This window comes from Aplysia californica, unplaced genomic scaffold (genome assembly GCF_000002075.1).
Source record: "Aplysia californica isolate F4 #8 unplaced genomic scaffold, AplCal3.0 scaffold00072, whole genome shotgun sequence".
Lineage (NCBI taxonomy): Eukaryota > Metazoa > Mollusca > Gastropoda > Aplysiida > Aplysiidae > Aplysia > Aplysia californica.
In genome coordinates, this window is record NW_004797342.1 from 1,185,016 (window position 1) to 1,206,019 (window position 21,004).

The following is a 21,004-nucleotide window of genomic DNA, read 5'->3' on the forward strand; positions in this document are numbered from 1 at the left end:
GATATACGCAATGTGCCAGGCAACGCCGCAATAGCAGAATAGAGAGAGAGAGAGAGAGAGAGAGAGATAGATAGATAGAGAGAGAGATAGATAGATAGATAGAGAGAGAGAGAGAGAGATGGGGGGGGGGGTAGAAAGAGAGGGAGAGAACTAACAGGCTACTACAGTTAAAACGACAAACATGCACACAGAGAGATAGATGAGTGGGTGACTGAGTGAGTGAGAGAGAGAGAATGAGAGAATACAAAGAGTGCAACATAGAACTATGTCTTATGTTATTAACTCTCTCTCTTTTCAAAGGGCTCGCGCTCTCCTAGCCTTGACAATGGGGTGAAAGTTTACGACACACTTTCCCCAGTGACAGTCACCTATGCACTCGTTGGGCCTTTGTTAGGTGCTTTCAATTTTCCTCGACTACACGGGTGAAACAAGCTCATCATAGACGGAATAATAATATTATGCATGAGGTGATGTGTGTGCCTCTGAGATTTAAGTGCTATAAGTATAAATCACGTCGAACCACTTTTAAGGCAACTTTTTCATCAGATGAAAATTAGTTACAAAAAATTTGGAAGTGAAACGGTTTCGTCCCCGCCATCCAGGAGAATCGAGAGCTAACTTAGAATAAAGAGATAGGAGACAAAGTTGATTCTCCTTGTTTGAATGGTTCTTAAAATTAAAATGCCGTGGCTCACCGTGAGTATAGAAAAATCATCAATGTTAAGCTCTTAGTTCTTGATTTTTTTGTAGTAAAGAAGTGGAACCAACCTAATAAGTCCCACCCAAATCTGGGTCCGCCCAACCGCCACTGGATGAAGTGGATGGTTGTGGAGGTGTTTTTTGTGATGTAAATGAAGATGATTTGATGATGATGATGTGATGGTAGCCGTGATGATGATAAAATGTACAGAAGAGGTCAGGACATATGGTCTTCGTGTGTTTTTTGTTTTTGTAAAGTGTTTTACGGCGCTCGCAATTGCATAATGTCATATGAGCGCGCGGGACACACCTAATATTTTCAGTTGGTAGGACATTTTTGAATTTTGCCCGGGTGGCGGCCGAAGCCTACTCTTATCGATTTTAGACCACCAAGGGATCTTTAACGTGCGCAACTTGCACACGGGCCCTCCGACTCCGAGATTTTTCGCCCTTGTCCGAGAAGGCTAGGTGTAGATCTTTCCTACCAGAAGATCAGGGGTGTGGCAGAAAGACAACAGTAAAGAGGAGCCAAGGAGTAGCAGTAGAAAGGCTGCAGAAAGAGTCAGGAGCCCCGAGGAGGGGGCAAAGGAGGTGAGGGGGTGGGGGCAGAAAGTGGAAATGAAAACAGACAACAGAACATTGCTAGAGAGCAGGAAAGGAGGTGAAAGGAGACAATTTTATTTTTAGAGAAGAAAATTTTTTGGTCGCTACCCGGAATAGAACCCGGGACCTTTGAATGAGAGGCCAACACCTTAACCTCTAGGCCTCGAGAGCCCCCCAAAGTGCCTTTCCCAAGGACACAACGTCGGGCCCCTGACGGGATTCGAACCCATGATCACGGTTGTGAGTCCGAGAGCCTAACCACTAGGCCACCGACGGTAATTGAGTTACATATATATGAAAAAAAAGGGATTCTGGTAATAGGGTCTATAGATCTAGTCTTGTTCTACTGTACATGTACCACCATTTGCCATCTCAATCTCAACTAGTGGTAGACTGGTAGAGACTAAAAAAAACGTGGCCAGTCTTGCCTCATTGCAATGTGCAGCTAAAACATAAGTTGCAACTAATCACTACACGCACAGCTCCAGCTGAACTTAGAATTAGAAGCAATACTTCAAATTTGAATGAAGTAAGGATCAAAAGCTAGAATACTAGGCTATATATGTGTCAAGGACCCTGCAGACATACGTTTTTTTACCCAACACATTGTACTCATGTCCTCGTGCCGCCGTAGACCAATCCTGTGGATTTGAGTTTGAGCGCGAGTCCTCTCAATAATAATGTAAAAGATTTCCGGGCGCCAGCCAGTCTTTGGGTCATTAATGGGCTGATACCTGGCAATGCCAGATATTTTGTTGGAAGACAGAGTTGGCACAATTCCTTTGAAGTTTCTCTAGCCATCATACAAATTTAATTCCAATTTTTAAAAGTTATAATATTGCAAAGTCTGAACTGATAACATTAAAAAACCCCAGTGCAAATCAGGAGCTCGAGGAGCCCTAGAAATAGGTGGAGCTCACACAGATGTGTGTGGGGAAAAACATGATCAAGCAGCCATTGTTGACGTGTTGGTGCCCTGTGAAGTGTACTGCGGGGCAAATTATATTTTAGTTTAAAAAGGACCGTACAATTCAGACAGTTGGCGGATGGTGGTGTTAAGTCACAAATGCTATGTTGATAGAGGTGTTCCTTAGTGTACATTGGCAAAACCTGGCCGAATAGCGTGGGGTGTAGGTGTACGAGGTTAGACTATAGGTGAAAGGCAAAAGGGAAACACCAGCTATGTCAGTTTTTTTCCTTTTCTGGGTTATTGTCCCAGCATGATGCATGGCTGGGTCTGCTTTGGTCCATCTAATAAGTCACATACGTAAAAATGAGCGCTGCCAGTCTCTGTGAGAGTGAGAAAATATAGCCCACAATGGAAAAACCGATGTCAAACATACTTTTCTTTTTTGCGCCCCTTGTGACCAATCAGTCAGTGTCCACATTTCAGTGAAAAATTGTGAAACGGTATAGGTTTAAGACTATTAGGTTATTTAAGAGGCGGGACCTCTGCTCTTTCCTTCTGCCAATTGAACCAAACAATTTATTGTGTTGGGGTGGTTCTCTCTTCTCAAACTGTACCAACTTGGCCGAGTGTCACCTTTGAACATAAGTGGGTGGTTCGAGGTAGCCAGCTGGGGAGTCCTACTTATTTTCCTCATCTCCATTGTTTCTGTTTTTCTTGTTTTTTCATCCAAGCACAACATGACTTTTCGTGATAATGTGCTTCTCTCTACTCAAACAAACAACCCTTTGAAACTAGTAGGTGCAAGTGTAGAGAAAAATACAATACGCAATTTTTAAAATGCAGTTGTTTCAGTTTTATCATTTCCATTGATACAATTTAGATCATTTAGGAGGTGGGCTTCTGACCCTGCACATCAGGGCCAATGCGGGCCGAGAAATGAGAGGAATGCAACATCCCAGCAGATAGATCAAGATACTCATTAAGAATTTCTCCTCTCTTAGTCTTAGGAATCAATTCAAGTCTCCTGCGTGTGATCGTGACACCACAGATGCCTGTGAAGTGTAGAGGTAACTGATGTTTTGTAATGGAGAATAATTATAAAGTGTTCTTCAGACATCTACCACTACCACATGGTTTTTGAAAAAGAAGTAGCCTACAGCAATGTCTATCTCATCATATGCCAAACTAACTGATTGGATTATTTTGGTTTTGGGCTTGCAAGTATCGTGCTCCACTGATGCTCATTTTGTTCAGTTTTCCTTGCAACTCTCTATAGAGACTTTGAAAGCACCTGTATTACTAGTTGGCCTATTAGTAAAAATGGTGCAATTCACCAGAGGTCTCATTTTGTTTGAATATCCCATCATTTTACACACCCTTGACGGTAATGTTGAAAGTGGATTTGTGCTTCTTACAAAATTTTATACTAATCATCAACCATCAGCAATCGTGAGAGTATGATCGAAAGTGCATTTACAATAAGCAGCAAGGATGCTTCAGAAATGACAACGACTCAGGAAGAAAAATATCCTTGTATTTGTATAAAACATAGCTGCCACTCAGAAATTTTTAAAAAGGAGGAAATTCAAGCGAAAGCGTACGCGCGCTCTCCGAAACCAGTGAGATCCAGAGGCAATATATACTGGAAAATCTAGCCTACGGGTTTGGAAGGGAAAACTGTCATATTGTTAACCATAGGCAACTGAATTAAAATGTATTTGAAAAAAAAACAACAACGTAAAGGCTTAAGTAAGTTGACTAACAAGCATTCGAGTCAATTTGACACAGTTTGGACTTGGTGACTAAAAATCTAGTGTTTTTTGCCAGCTGGTGTCTCATAAAAAGATTTCTTTCACTTTAAACGTGTCCATACATAGACGTAGAGCAGTATCGGATCAAGGATACACAGGCACTCCTGTACAATTGCGGTCCCGTTTGCACTTAGTGCCCCTGTAGTGTGTTTCTTATTTAGAGATAAACTGAATTAAAATTATAGCCTAGGCTATCTAATCTAGATCTAGATATATCTAAATATGTGTAGATCTAGATTATATCTAGAGATAGATTTTCTAGATCTAAATCTAGATCTAGATTCACTTCCGCAGCAGCCACAATAAGCCGTCATGTAAACAAACGGGACCGCAATTGTACAGGACTGTAACAGGAGTGCCGCGATTTCTTTTGCAAAAAAACAGCTAGTTCAAGTTTCTAATGAACTTTTCAAGTCGCACACCGGCTGCTTCTTTCTCATTCCAGCTCCTTTTATTTTTGCATTCTGAATCAATTTCTCTAGAATTTCCGCCAATTTCAATGACAACTCGGCGCGCTAACGTCCCGATGCCCGATCGACACTGTGTTGCTCCACAACAATAAACAATGTGAAACTAGCGCTGGGCCTAGAAGAACGGAAGTAGAAAGCTACGGCGGACATGCGCAGACCGCGTTTTCGTCTCTCTCCCGGTTCGGTGTTTTCCGCGTGGAAAAAAAAGTATGAAATTTGCGACCAAGTGGCAAAGGGAAAGTGGCAGCTATGATAAAAACGTTTCAAGAGCTGAAGAATTTTTTCAAAGGAAACTAAAAAGTAACCCCTCTCATTGAAAAACACAATGCCTGGTAAAGAAAAAAAAAAAGGTTCTGATGTAGCTCTGCACAAGTAGTAGACTCAAAAATAGCCAAAACCAGCATGAACATTTTGCAGAACTATACATTTTAATTGAAAACTTTCATGGAACAATAAGTCCCACTCTTGGACATTTTCATTTTTCTTCACTGATTTCCTTGAGCTGCTGCCCTTGGTTGCTGGGCTAATCTGATTTTTCTTTCTTCCTCCATGGAGCGCACTTTGTTCCACAGTTCAACAGTAGGGGACGACAGGCCGTAAGTCAAGGTCAGAAGACTGTTCACATGCAAGAAGAAAGAAATAAAAAATAAAAATTAACAGTATTATAACTAGAATAACATTGACATAAATTCATGGACTTGGGTGCCTTTTACAATATCAAATGTGATACTAGTCAAGTCCTGTCATGTGTACTCAAGTTCAGGTTTAAGGAACATAACAAACTTTGTCTTATTATAAAAGATTTTTTAATTGGGATGTTTGCCATCTTTCACTTTCAGAAAAAATAAGCACATAGGTGTGGCATCGAGGTAAAATCAGACGTTATCAATTAACGAAATTGAAGAAATCAACATTTTCCCACTGGCCGGGCAGTTAACAAATGAACAAGCTTAAAGATCGACCCAATAATTGATGAGTGCCTGATTCCATCACACTGTACACATAAATACAGTCGAACCTGTGTAAGACGGAATCGCAAGGGAGCCAGAAAAAAATTCCGTCTTAGACAGGGGAATTGGGGGGGGTGTCAAAGGCCCAGCCGGTGGGATCAAGGATCACTTGTCCGATCGGCAAGCAGTGGTCAAAACTTCACACCTCTCAACTGCTATCCTGTCTGATAATGACATGCGTCAGTCTTACTTATCCAATTACCACCAGTGCTTTCCATTCATTGGACCACTATTTGACCTATTAAAAACAGAAACGTTTGAACATCTCCTTTGCGTCCACCCTTAGCCCCCACCCACCACCAATGCCACCCCTCACTTACATGTTTTTTCTCGGCTAGCTGTACGATCAGGGCGGCAGGCATTGGTCAAACTAATTTCACACCTCTGGCTTCTGGCTACTCAAGAAAGCTACCGTAGTGGCTCGCTACTCGAGCACTCTCACGGGCAGTCGTGAGATTTCACACCTACACTCTACACTGACCATTTGCATCGCTCAGGGCTCACATGGTGGGGTAACATCTACCCCCAAATTGCTCCCCTACCCCCCTTCCTCGCCCAGCGCCATGACCATAGCGTTCAGTTTAGAGTCGGCGGAACCACACTTGCGAGTTTTGTTTCAAATCAGGGCTGAGCAGGCAAAGCATTTTCCGTCTTAGACAGGTGAAACCCTCGGAAGGGAGCGGATTTTTCTTTCCGTTTTCGCATTGGACAGGTTTCCGTTTTATACAGGTAATTAAAGAGGAATATATCAAGGGGGGAGCGGGGAGATTCCGTTAAGACAGTTTTCCGTTTTACACAGGTTTCCGTTAAGGCAGGTTCGACTGTATATACATGAACAAATTTCTTTTCAGAGGAAGCCATACATCAGCACTTCACAATTGAAAATAAGCAAAATACCTATTCAGTTAAAGACAAACACATTTTCATAATTATCCCACAACAGGCAGAATCCCAACTGTCTCGTCCTTTTGACAGAGATATCTATAGGTCTTGCACAAACAAGATACTCTTCCCAATGAAAGCAAAGAGACAATCAAGTAGCACTGAGAATAGTTCATGACAAGAAAACCAGGTTCAGACGGGCATGAGTTGGGGGATATCTTTTTGGCCAGGACTTTCACATCCCTGAATCTAAAGAAAGTGGGATCAAACGCATTGTTATCTAAGACAAAAATAGGGAGTCCTGAAAGCAATTTGCACATCCTGAAAAAATCTCAAAGGTGGGAAATCAAAGAAAACAGACCCGATGTCGAATTTATGGGCAGGATCCCACATAAATTCTCACCAATATTGAAGAAGTTCTCTGTATAGATAGTACCTAAGAAAACAGGACATAGCTACCTGAAACGCGAGGGACACTTCACTCACTCTATAACGCACCCTGTAGAAGCCCACAGCCAATAACTTCATAGATCTAGTATCAGAGAATAAGGGGAGGGGGGAGAAGGAAGCTGTAAAGGAAGAGGAGGAATAAATCACACTTACCGCACTAAGCCCAACAATCTCTGGAAATCCTCAATAGTCATGTCCTTTGGGTTCCTCTGTCTCGTGTCCACAAAGTCATCTTGTATCACCTGAGTCAAATACAAAATATAAAAGAAATAAAAAGCATTTGTACAGTGCATATCCCAGTTCAAATAGCAAGCTGTATGCGTTTTACAATGACTAAACACTACAAATATGACTCAAATGACACTACTCGCTCTTTATTAAAAACATCCCCTTTGCCAAAAAACCCCCCAAAATTATGCCCACCAAAATAACTCTTTAATTAACACTGACCCCACGCATTTCCCTATAAGACCACATAACAAGAAACTACTTACAAATCTGATCCTCTCCAGTTGGTTAATCTATTTCACCTTTATTGGACCCTTTTCTACCTACATATCACTCCTATTTACATACAGGTAACACCCTCCCAGCGAGGCTCCAGGAGATTTACAATGCTAACAACCAAGAAAAAAAGTAACACATTTTATAAACATACAAAGTAAATACGGTAATTAGAGTTTTGCTCACCACCCCGCCCTATCAGTATGCAATAACTGTTTATCTGTACTTACTTTTTGAGTCTCTTCTGAGACACTGTAGTCAATGAGTCTGCAGGCAGTAATGTATGATCGCAGCTTGTTCAAATTTTCAGGAGACAGGCGACCATCAAGTTTTGCAAAATGATCAGGAAAGTCTAGGATCTCATTGTTTATTGCCACAGGCAATAGAATATCTTTCTGTTGAAATAAAAAAATGGACCACTAGTTATTAACTGAGACCATTGCATGCCATATGTGTATCAAGACAATAACACTGGACCCACCAACCATCTTAACTGCTGTAAGGGAAAATTTGAGGAAGAATAGGGCGGATAGTGGTTCCCACACTCTGGGTAGATTGAGGGATAAGGGGATCCAAAGAGCAGAGGGGAAACACAGCCATCTGTGTGCGGACCAGTCCGGCGGATCTCCAACCAGATTATGATGGAAACTAAGCAGACAGACTCTGGGATGGATCCTGAAGAGGGGGGGGAGAGCAGAGATGGACATGTTCCGACTGCAGAGACCAAAGCATAGTGGACAAGTAAGACAAGTAAGTAAAGACAATAACAAAACAAAAGATAGGCCAAAATCATATTGACAATGTTGCTGTCAGGGCTCAGAAGGGCATTAATGTGGTGAAGTACAAAATGCAGCTATGAGGGCAGTCTTGGGTTGAACAAACGACACCCATGTTGTATGTATGAGATAATCCTTGACCTGGCCAGCATCAGAGTGAGGCATAAGGTGACAAAAACAAAGCTGTACTTGGATGTTTTGGGAGACCCGGGGCACCCTTTGCATGACAACCTAAGCAGCATCAAAGAAAATAGTATCAAACGGGACAGCTCATGGATGGCAGAAGCTGAAGACTCCTCGAGGAAAGTTTGTGGCATCGATGAAATATGGAGTGGAAAGGAATGGTTTGAACTGAGTCCCGATTGCAGAAGCCTGGCCAATGTTCACATCACTAGGGGTCGTGAAAGACGGGAATGTGCTGCTGTCATTAACAACAATGACAGTTAAGCCGAGGATCCAGTGATCTACACGGATGGATCGGTCAGGAGGGGTGAGAGAAGTGGGTGGGGTTTTGTGGTGTACAGTGGGAACAAACAGGTTCATAGCATGTCAGGGGTCATAGAAAGAACAACTTCAAGCATTAAAATGGAGATTGAGGCCGCAACAAGAGCGCTTGGCTGACTATCCATCTCATTATTGTCACACACTGCCACAACATCCTGCGAAGGGTTGAGAAAGGGCTGCTTCGGAGTGAATGGAAGAACCCAATACAACACTCAGCACTTAGAGCCACCACTTGGATATTGTCCTCGGCACTCTGGAGTGAAGGGTAATGAGGAGGCTGACGATAGGCTGGTGGGCAGTGCCGCGGTTGATGGAGAGGTGACATTTGAGTCTTGAAAAAAATGCGGGATGAGGAAGACAGGGAAACAGCAGAACGCTACGCAATCATCAGGATGCAGGAAATGGGGATAGAGAGGGGAGAAGGAAGAAAGGAACGATTATCTGGAAAGGATAGACGTCGCCATATCCAACAGCCACTGGAACAATCAGTATGGATACCTTGAGGGCTTTGGGGCAGAGAGGAACCGAGCACTTATGGACCTGTCCGGCGTGCAATGACGTTGTTGCCCAGGACAGGTAATACTGGTAAAAAATCACCCTCGTGGATAACCCGAAATTGTCAAAATGGGCAATATCTTTGCTGCTAATGGTCACATTTACACAAATCATACATAATTTTCTTTGTTTTTTTTTTTTTCACTGATCATAATCATTAAATAGTTAGGCCAATTAAGTAGTATTTCCAAATTTTAAGGGCATTATTTAAATTTTAAAACTTGTTTTTAGCGCTTTATTCACCGTAAAACAGATTCTGTGTTTAATAAAAAACCCACTCTTAATGACCATAAGTCAGCTCCCAATCCTTCCTTTTCAAAGTATTGTGCATACAACTGTATAAAACTATATTACATTCTTTCAAGTACATAAGAGAGCTTATAAAGTCGAGAAAAATGTTCGTCGGAGACGTTATTTTAAGCCCACTGGAACATTTAATAAACTGCAGAAAGATGACCAGAAAAAACAAAATCATCTTATGATCTTCACTTTCAATTGCAATTTTAAAAGTAAATTATAGTTTACTGCACTCTTTTATTTTTTCCCACACATTTTTCTCCACTCTTCATGACAGTTGTATTGTTTTGAGTTATCACCAATTAGCAATATTTCCATTGATAGAGAACAATTACGAAGAAAAAGTATCAAGTCAGACTCACTGTCTGAAAATTCTGCTATTCTTAGGCCAATATCAAAGAAAATGGGAAAATTTGATAGGTAAAAAGTAAAAATATCCAGAAAATAACATATAAAATTATTAGGTACTGAAAGGCTTATAAACTCTGTTCTCAACTAGTAACTTTGCACAAACCTGATTTAAGAAAAAAGTTGAACCTAATAAAAGTTAAAGTATGTGATTGTTGAGATGAGATTTATTATTATTAGCCTAGCTCTGGAAAATAATATAGCTAGACGCTGAATCTAAAATTACTTAGACAGCGCAATTCAAGTTTTATTTCCATTCCAAAACCCCAAGACATAATTATTTGAATCTAGTAGATGCAGGCTGACTACTATTAATTCTAGACAGGGAATCTAGATTTAGCTATCATCTGCACTATTCAAGAACCAAATATGGTAAAATAAAAACAAAACTGTTCCTTTCTTCCTTCTGCCCTCTTGTCAGTTCGCACTTAAATTCGTAGCCGCACATATTATTATCTGGAGAAACAAGTAAAGTGCGAATAAATGCGATGCCCGCGCAACAAGTTATCTCAGTGTGTGGGGAGAGCGGGGACGCCCGGTTGCTGATTGGCCGATTCGGCCTTTGTGTGTGTATTTTGTCGGGAAGCCCTATAGCATTGTGATAACTTCAACCTAAACAACTCAGGTGTCAAAAGATACAGGAATGGATAATCTATATCTACAGAAAGTATCATAAATATACAGCAAGTAGAGTTTATTTTATCGCGTTGTAAAATTTGCCTTGTTTTCAGAAGCAATCATTTCCAATTCTAGGGAATCGATTTTCATGCGAAGAACGCCATTTTGAAGATCATTCTTTTCCATTTAAAAAGATATATCGGATGTGGTAGTGCAATTAACAAAACGAAACAAAAATGTGAGTTGTTTAGACCCACTATGATGCGAGGCTTCACGGCAGATCACAAAAGTTTGTGGGGCGTATCGTGGCCGATTCGCCCTGCAACGAGCGCGTTCACTAAACTGCCTAATTAGAAAGTTCATAAGGAGTATATCCAGAAAATAATACATATTTTCCAATACAAAAAAGGATTTCTGTACTGGGTTCCAAGAAAACCTTTTTTTTAACGCATAGGTTGTCAGTTATGCTTTTACAAGAAGTGAAAAGAGTGCACAAGAGCGTTCTTCCATTGCAGCACTTACAGGAAGGAGGGACTCTCCTTCTGAGAGTATCAACACATTGACGTCTGTGTAAACTGGAATGGGGTGAAACTCAAAGTCGTAATCTACCTTCTGCCAGTTGATCACATCAGCCAGAGCTTTCACATTCATAACACCTTGTGAGACAAAGAAAGGGGATATATATAAATGACAATAAGATGCACAAATACCTCATATTACAAAGTCAACTAATTAAGCAAATACTTTCTTCATAAACCATTGTGTTAGTCATGCATGCAAATGGCTCGTTAAGTCTACAGCAAATCAGCATTGTTAGCTGTCCAAGATGAAAGAAGATCACACAAGAGAGTCCTTCAATCAACACCCATGACTTACTTTAACAAAAAAATAAAATAAAGTTGAATAACCTGAAGTGAGGGAGGAGGGGAGAGAACATAAAACACAAGATAGCCCCTCTGAAAAATATAAGAAAATATCTGTGCACAGCTGTAATCAAAAGTTATCACAAAACAAGATGCCAGTAACAGCACTTAGACCAACAAGTATGCAGTTCATCTGATGAACATAGTCAAAAAACAAAATAGGCCTATATAGAAACAGCAGACCAAAGTTTTTAAAAAAATAAAGGAAAGTTAAGGGCCAAGATCAATACATCGACCCCAACAACCACATGTACTTTGATCTTTTACACCCATCTCCTACTGACTAACTTCCTTAAGTTTTCATCCAAAAGGATTTTGCTTGAATTATGACGTCAATTACAAATGACACTCAAATTTTTAACATTCCAATTGCTTACTTTGCACTACGTTAAAAAGCCAAAGCAAAAGGTACTTTTTCAATAATGTAAGACCACTAGAAACTTTAGACTTGCCGTAAAATCAAAGAGTTTGAAGGCAGCCATAATGACTTTGAATCTCACCTGTGTGATTCAGCTGGCCTTGTTGGAGGGCAGTCTCGTCCAACACCAGACAGGTCCCTGGGGCAAGCTGCAACATGCCTGCTGTAATCCGGTTCACCTTGTAGTCTTTCTTTGGAATCAATGTCCAGTTGTTGGTGCTTTCTATAGACATCTCCAGCAGAACAGCCTGGATATTTGCAAATGCAACATAGAATATATTCTCAAGAAAATGACTTGCAAGAAGCTCAAGATCCCAATGAAGCCGTTTAAGTTGAACATCGCAAGCCCATCAGCAACCCAAAAACGAGCATCAGACACAAATATACAAATAGTTTTGTTGCCCTCTTGTTTTCCACTTTTAGTTTTAGTAGAGACTTTACGGCACTCGCAACTGCGTAAGGTCATATGAGCGCCAGAAGATTAGAGGTGTTACAAGAGAGTAACAAACATAAAAGAGAAGGAGGGGAGATAAAGATGATAGATGTTTGACAGGAAAGAAGCAAACCACACAAGAGCACCATCCATGTTTTCCACTTTGAAATCAGTTCAAGACGACAGCCAGTACACATTGACAAAATGGATTTGTTTACAAGCAGAGATCATTTCACATGAAGATCCAGAGCTCATGCTTTATGAAACCCAGGATATAAATAGCAAGCATGTGTGCCATTCTCAAACGGTGAGCACAACTGGAGTGCCTCTCTCTGAGGTAAATACAGCAAAAGTAGAATCTATACCAAATTTTATTTTTTGAATTATGAAGATCAAATATATACTAAATAATAGGTATGAAGATCAAATATATACTAAATAATAGGAAACTGGCTGAAGTCCACAAATCTACTTAATAGTGTCAATGGTTTTGGAAAACGTTTTTTGGAGCTTGTTTTTATCACATTAAACTTTGCCCTGCTCAAACAATACTACTATTTACTATTTCAAAATAAAAACAACTTGCTTGGGATACATCATCCATGAAACTGAAGGGTTTAAAAAAATAACAGTTGATGCAATTAATCTTTTCCTTTTACAGTTCAAGTAGGAACATAAATTAGCAGGGGACAATGATAGAGACTACACATCAAGTGACAACATCTCTAAATAAAGTTTATACAATTCATGAGTTTTACCTGAGGGGCCAGCTGAGAAATGAGATGATTCAGGAACTTGGTGTATCTCTGTGTGACGGGGCAACGGCTCAAATTTACACATAGTTTTCCCAAAGGCAAGACATCAGCTCGGGCATACCTGAAAGTACATAAAAGAGAGACGCCTGACAATCAATGGCAAGAAAACCCCCACCTCATAGGCAATATGGAACTAAAAAATCAAGACAAATTTCAGCCGAAATATGATGTAGCAGTAAATTACGAATTATTAAAGGTTACAAATACAACAGAGACCACTTCCATGAGACACTGGCAACTAGAAACCAAATAAAAAAGCAACTCTAGTACAGCAGTACTAGACAGTTACATCTCTCCTCCAACCCCCTCATATTCCTGTCCACATTCTTTTCTCATGACTAGTCATTGCACTTAACCCTATCCGAACGCTGTTTTACTATCGTACCCATACCACGTGGGGAACTCTGTGCCACCACTTTATTCCAAAGAGGAAATTTACTTGTTAATCTGATCCGTACACTTTGCATAGCAGTCTGTCAAAATCATTTTTTGAAAAATACTGAAAGTTTCAAAGAGATCTTCGTACTAGAAGTATTCTAAAATGTGAAGAATACAACCCCGGGGGTACAAAATGACCCCAGGGCGTACAGATAGGCTTAAGGGAGGTGCCTCAAAATACAAAAATCAATCAACGCCCCGTAAGTGACCATGCTTCCTTAGATAGGCCCCAAAGAAAATAATAACATTAGGTAGATTTCATCAAAAGTAAAACAAGAGTTGAAATCTTTTCCATCTTACACTTTTGACACAAGGTGGCACAGCAGATATTCAGCAGCTAATCTGTCACACAGCAAAGCATGCTCTAGCACAGACAGCAGCTCCAGGCGAAGGGAACCTGCATCCTGCATGAGCTGAGAAACAGCTGTCAACAAAAAACAAAAATAGAATTGGCTTATTTCATTCACATGAATCTGGGCATATTACATGACACACGTGTTTTACAGCTGCTAGCAGAAAAACACAAACTGAGGAGTAAATCAAGACCAGAAGGTCAAAAGATAAGTGAAATGTACGCCAAAAACAATTTCAAAAGAACGCCACCCCCAAATATTTTGATGAATAAATACCTTGCCTGATATAAAAATACAGTAAGACTGGATGAAAATGAAGAAAAACATTATAAAAAAATGACTTTCTTGCTTTTCCAGAACGTATTGAACATGATATAAAATCTGTGACCCATATTTGTATTTCTACAGGGTCAATTCACTGAACTTTACCTTGCTTATAAGTTTCTGATCCCGAAAGCGCTGGAAGCTGAGGGTTGTTGTGCTGCAACGGTCGAATGACCAGAGCGTGAAGTCGCGGAACAAGTGATGGGGGAGGCTCGTGGGCCTGAAGCTCCTCCTGGTCCATCGCGTCATCTCTGTCAAACAGAACCAAAGACGTGTTCAAACAGGGCTGGAGTCTAGAGGTAAAATGCTGTCACCCCATGTCAAAATACAGTCTAGCACACGCATAGTGAAATTGGCGGGACACAGAAATCTTTTCGCTATGTAAAAATTGTAAATACGAAGAATATGGAGTATGACACGGATAGCTTGAATCCGTCCGGACCGGCCTAGGTAGTCCGAGGGATATCTTACACACACAGACACACACACACACACAAAAAAAAAAAAAAAAAAAAAAAAAAAAAAAAAAAAAAAGAAAGAAAAAAAGTAAAAAAGTTTGACAGATGTGTGATTTGGAGTTTTCTGTGTTTGACCTATCCATTTTATACTGTTCATGAACGAAAAAAATTCTAGACCTCAAAATCTGTTCGCTTTGTGCATGCTAGAGTAATTTATTCGATTATTCAATAATTAAAGTATGGTTGATGGACTTTATTTCTTTCTTTTCTCAGGCACTTCACACCCCTGGTACCAGTGCTGGCGGGACTGAGTATTCTCTGGAAGTGTTGAGTGTAAATGCATATATCATAGTGCTGAAAGCAAAAATAAAAATAGATGATTTCAGCTCGCACAAAATTTTTAAGCAATTGGTCAACATTTTCTTCTTCTTTCTTTTAGTAGAGGGTTTTACTGCGCTTGCAACTGCATAAGGTCATATGTGCGCCAAGGGGTGGGTGTCAACAGAGAAGTCCTTACAGGGAATCAAGACTTACTCTGCTCACCTCTCTAGCCTCAACAGCACAAAGTCTGCTTCGACTATCAAGGCACCCTGGAAAAAGCAGTTCACAGCAGAGTGACAAACATACAAAAAAAGTAGAGGAAAATGACAATAATAAGGATTAGGAAAGAAAAAGCAGTTCCCAGTTGCAGATCAGGCAGAGTCATGAGCATGACATGAATCAGCCCATTTACAATTCTACTGTGCTTGAACGAGAAATGTCCCCCCTTTGGGAACGGCCTAAAGACACTACAGTCAGTGGCACTGCCCCGCGGGGAGCATAATTTTTTTGACCTATAGCTTCCAAAAGGAAATTAAACACACAATGTAAAAATCAGAGGCAATGTGGGGTGTGCAATTCACAATACGAGCAGCTTTGTAACATGACATAACTGGAAACTATTCATTATTTTATATAAACTGTTATTCAGTCACCATTGTAACCCACATTTCCTCATGGTGAAATGATTTTTTTTCTTCTCTTTTCTTTAGCCCTGCCTCTTACTATCTGAACTTCCTTGGGCATCTGAAGACAAATTTTTTCCTTTTAAACAAGTTTCGATAGTAACCCCCCCCAAACAAAACATTTGACCACACCTACACTGGTCTAATTATCTATATATTGACTGAGCATCAGTAGATGCATTACAAAAAAACGGTTATACACCAATACAATATAATGGGTTTACTTTAAGTAAATGTCACAATAAAACTATTAAGTTTCCAAGTTCCATGGTAACTTATACAGTATTCCTGACCATAATAAATCAAAGAACAAAAAAATGCTTCAGGGTATAGTTCAATTTTTGCAATACTTACGCTGCATCATCATCATAAATGGCAGCCAGTTGAGGGTCTATGGACAGGACCCCAACAATCTCCACAAAGTCTGTAGCTTTCAGTTCAACATCATTTGAATACACCTGTTGAGATGATTATATTCTTTTTAATAAGTAATAGGCTCGAAAAAAATTTGAGTGTGAAGATAAAACTAACATTTAAGTATCTTATTTTATTCTAAATGCAGACAAATCCATTGATGCTTAACATCATCCAAAAATGCTTCACCCCCTAACAAAAATGAAACAATCAGGTTTTATTGGTCATTACAGCTACCCCTAAGAAAAAGTAAATTCTCCACTACTTAATCACATAACCAATGCATCATCATCATCACGATCGTCTTTCTCACCCTGGATCAGGGTATAGGCCAAGAACAAACACTTTCCACCTTTCCCTATTCTGGCTAGCCTCCTGATGTTATTCCATGTCTTCTCAATTTTCTGTCAGCTACATCAACCTAAGCATACTTAGTAATTTCTTCTTTAAAATATCAATTTTGCAGAAAAGCAACCCAGTACATACCCTGACAATGCAAGGAAAGCCTTTCTCTTCTGGCAGTGGGAAATTCATTGGAACCCCCTTTGCCATTGTAGGTTGTTGACTTGCCCCTGAATTTAAAAAGTTGAAACATCAGTTATCAAATTTTCCTCTAACCATATTATCAAGGAAACAATTAGGAACAGACAATCCAGAACACTATCACTAAATGATACCTGGCCACTATCACTATCAGCGTAGGACTTATAAGTGAGACATACGTTATTAAAAAAAAGAAAATACAACATTCCAGGAAACATTCCAGCCAGCCTGCTATATGTGTGACAACAAAGTGGAATCAGACACTCGTCAATTTTTGGGCAAGTGGAGTTATTGGTCTGATCTGAAAACTTATTCATCTGCCTTGCTTTTGATGAAAAAAAAATATCCATCTGACTTGAATAGAAGAGATTTTTACGATTGAAGTAGGTGGTGTTGCCTGGTTTCAGTGGTAAAATAAGTGAGCAAATGGCTGCGAAAGTTTGGTAACTTCAATAGCCTGAGAGTCATTGAAAACTGGAAACTTAAATTTTTATGGGTTGTTCTTTTAATCAATGTTTTCAGTATAAGTCACATGAAGAAATATTTTATATGGACATGGAAGGTGTCGAGCAAAAAAAAAAAAGGCAATAAAAATTGCAAAAGCGGTGGAAAAATGTGTTTCTTTGATTTCATTATATTTTGACCAGCGCCTGATTTCACCATGATGCCTCAAATAATATCTTATGTCAACAGGCTAGGGATGTAACAGATGTTCTAAGGGTTAAAATGTCCACATTATACTCAAAAGCAGTCATTATAGAGAAGTGGTTGAGTTCGTTGTGTACACAATAATAATAATATAAAAAACTTTACTTCACTAAGAAAGGGCTAAATGCATTTAGTAATAATACAAAGAACATTTCATTTATGCACAATATGGTTCTAATAGCAAACCCTGTTCTCCATCTCTTTTTTCTCTCCAGTACATGCTTGAACACAAACAGTCCCACAAAAAAACTTGCACACACTCATGGACACATGGACCTAGTTTGTTGTAACAGTTCTAATATCCACTTAAAAAAAATAAACTTGATTACCTGCAACTGATGAACAAGGAGGAGGTGTAACATCCATGTCACTTGTTTCCTGCTGTTTATCTTCAACATTTGGAGGGGATACATTTTCCACTCTTTTGCAAGTCTTTTCACTGAGCTCAGGATCACCCTCGGCCTCTCTGTCTCTTTTTGAGGGTCTGGATTCTTGTGAACTTGATGGTTTCTTTCTTTCGACATCCTTGCTTTTATAACCATGGAACTTGTTAAGACAAATAACTGTATGAGAAATACTTACATTTGCAAGATAATACAATATCATTTTACTTCTATGATTGGACAAAAACATTAAACAAATAACACTACAGATCACATAAAATTAATAATAATAATAATGAAGATCATTTCTATAGGCCCCACTCCCTTGTAAACAGAGCTCTAGGCGATATTACGCAATACCTTGAAAATGAGTTCAAAACCTAAAAAACCAGACATTTAAAAAAAACCCCAAAAAAACCTCTCCAATGTAACTGGTAATCTTTTTCCCGATTACCTTCATTTCAATAAAACAAGTGTTTCTTTCAATATAATAATAATAAATGACATTTATATAGCGCTCAACCCCGATTAAAGTACACAGGCTCTGAGCGCTTTACAATACAACAGTAACATATAACGTTGCGTTCTGACCAAAAGAAAATCTCTTCAAATATTCATCTTATCAATTTAAAAACAGAAAGGACTTCAGCTGATATTTGAATGAATCAAAGGATTTCACCTCTCTTAAAGTACTTGGCAATAAACAAAGTCACAACGAACCCCCAACAAAAAATCTTTAGACACGACACATTCCCTGAAATTAACAAACCTTAAGAAACACATCACAAAGCCATAAAAAGACCCCCCCCCCCTTTAAAACGTAAATATACCCTCACAAAATAAATTATTAAACACACCAGCTTGACGAAAAAGTTGTTAAAAAGGATATTTCTTTGACCCACTCGGCTTCACCAGGTATTGGAACACAATAAAAGCCTTGTCTGTCTACTGTAATGTTCTCTGGGCTTTCAAAGTCAACGCTTTCATCAGGCTGAAAGAAAAAAAATGAGGCCATCTAGTCATGAAAATGATGTTTTCTAATACATTGATCAGAACTTGTGAACATTCCTCAAATGTGGAAAATGGCAAGTAAAAGATATTTTGAAAACAAATCAGTTTCATTCAAGAGTGGCTTTCCCTAAACCCATGTAGAGGGAACATCAAAAGGTTATTATATGCTAGCACAGGTCTTATAAAATAAAAGTTAAATCATCCTTTAGCATTTAATTAATGCAAGAAAGGAAAGGTGCTTCATTTTAAAAGAATGTTCTTTAGGCCCCATCAATATAATTTAGATTATTTGTTAGGTGGTGGGCTCCGACATTGTCTGTCAGGGCCGACATGGGCTAAGAGGGATACAAAGTTCCATCAGATAGATTAAGATATGTTGATATTGTTTCTCCCCATACAGGTAACAAACTTGGGACTTCTGCTGTATACAATAGCCAAACGCTTAAACTTTACAGAACAGATATGCCAGCACATTTTCTTTACTTGTATTTGTGCACTCAGGTCTCCTCATGTAGAATTCTCTAATTAACCTCTTTTACGTGAAAAGCCACGATATTGGACAGTTGGATCAAATATACATTTGGAATTCCTTGGGCGCGATTATCTGGCAATATCTGCTGGTCATTTTTGACCGACTGATTATGATGTTTCATCTGCGTTTACAGGGTACTTTTCGTTAACAACGAATGGATGAAGATGAAAACGACAATTTTAAGTCAGCAGTCTAAGTCTAAAGGTTATAAGAAAATCCTGCCTCGTAAAAAATCTCACCTCTGTACAGTTCATGTGACTTCATCAACATCATCAAATCTTTCTCTATTAACCTCTTCGCTACCGCACCCCTAGAATTTACGGGCCTGAACCGCGTAGTGATGTGCTTATGGCCCGTAGAATTTACGGTACTGCAACAGGTAGTTTTGATACCAATTATAAAGGAAGTTACTGCTAGAATCTAGTAATTATTATTGAGGTACCTTCCCTTTAAGTTTACAACCATCCCCCCGATAGCGTCAGATTCAGATTTTTAGCTCAGAGAGAAGATTAAATCTAGATCTAACACATCGTATCCCGCACAAAAATGATTTATTGGAAATAAAGACAGATGGGTTTACATGGATTGTACAAGCATTGTATAAGGTAGGAAAAGCCTCTTGTCACTTTCTCTTTACCTGCAGACACTCATACAACATGTACTCCCCTTTTTTTATTCGGTCCCAGTTTCTCATTACTTGAATGTGTGTTGTTTATGTTTGGTGGTGTTTTTGGCATCATGTTACTAATTCCAGCTTTTCTCCATCTATTTCTCAATGAAATCCCCCCCCCCCCCCCCCCCCCCCCCCATTATATCAATAGAAATGTGGTTCAATGTAGAATCTGCATGAAGAAATTCATGAGAAAATACTCATAAATAAAAAAGTTATGGGAGGTAAAGTGGGGTCACTCCTGAGCAGCCTTGGTTCATGGGATTTCCCCCAGCACAGAGGCCTATTTAACTGCGACATTGAGGAAGGGGGTTAAAGAATTTTTTTGGAAAATCCCAGTTATGAGTAATAAGCGAATAAAGGTGTGGTAAAAAGTAGAGTTGTTCCCGTATCTGATCTTGACATTGGAGATTGCCTTGTTAGTGAGACAACTTCCAGGGCCTTCGTCATAATGTGGTAGTGTGGCCAGTTCCTCTCCACAGCGGATTTACTTCCCCAACTCGAAGTCCGATACCCATTACTGCTGGGTGGGCAAGAGGGGGCGAAAAGCTGTGGTACCAACCTGCAAATCAGGGAAGTCTCTGAAAGCACCACATTCTACCCTTGACTTCTGTGTCTTTGAGTTTACAATTTTGTATTTTCCAAGGCAAAACTGTGGGTCAAAGACATCCTGAACCATACATCGGTACTTGACAACTGTATTCGACCTGAGCTCATCTAGAGACACTGTGTTCAGAGAAGGGATCTGAAAAATAAGATATGAGATATATTTATTTTGTTGATCCTCAAAGGAAGAAACTGACTTTCAACAATAAAAATCAAACACAAACAAGCACAAATTTTATAAGAAGTCAGCACTGCTTGAAAAAGGACTGTAATAGTAGGTTTGCTAGGTTTGCAAGTGATCACTTAATAAACCCAGGTCTAGTCTTGAGGATGACCGTGTGCTCTTGCAAAATGTAAACACCAAAATGACAGAAAAATTTCACTTTTTCACTTATTTGTATAGTATAAGGTTTTACGGCGCTCGCAACTGCTAAGGTCATATGAGCGCGCGAAACACAAGTTGTTCACCTCTGC

The 21,004-nt window shown here is 39.5% G+C and overlaps 1 protein-coding gene across 1 annotated transcript in view; it reads right to left on the reverse strand.

Annotated features, from left to right (window-relative positions):
• Window positions 1-4,898: 4,898 nt before the first annotated feature.
• The window catches only part of LOC101850317 (mini-chromosome maintenance complex-binding protein), a 22,698-nt gene continuing 6,592 nt past the window's right edge, over window positions 4,899-21,004 (reverse strand). The window contains exons 3-15 of the mRNA XM_005093929.3: window positions 20,487-20,669; window positions 18,601-18,702; window positions 17,658-17,868; window positions 16,564-16,649; window positions 16,018-16,121; window positions 14,307-14,452; window positions 13,825-13,948; window positions 13,030-13,147; window positions 11,921-12,086; window positions 11,020-11,153; window positions 7,570-7,734; window positions 6,989-7,077; window positions 4,899-5,108 (exon numbers count right to left, since the gene is read on the reverse strand). Of these exons, the coding sequence (XP_005093986.1) occupies window positions 4,979-5,108; window positions 6,989-7,077; window positions 7,570-7,734; window positions 11,020-11,153; window positions 11,921-12,086; window positions 13,030-13,147; window positions 13,825-13,948; window positions 14,307-14,452; window positions 16,018-16,121; window positions 16,564-16,649; window positions 17,658-17,868; window positions 18,601-18,702; window positions 20,487-20,669 (1,758 nt within the window). The 3' untranslated portion in view covers window positions 4,899-4,978. The remainder of the gene's footprint in view (window positions 5,109-6,988; window positions 7,078-7,569; window positions 7,735-11,019; window positions 11,154-11,920; window positions 12,087-13,029; window positions 13,148-13,824; window positions 13,949-14,306; window positions 14,453-16,017; window positions 16,122-16,563; window positions 16,650-17,657; window positions 17,869-18,600; window positions 18,703-20,486; window positions 20,670-21,004) is intronic.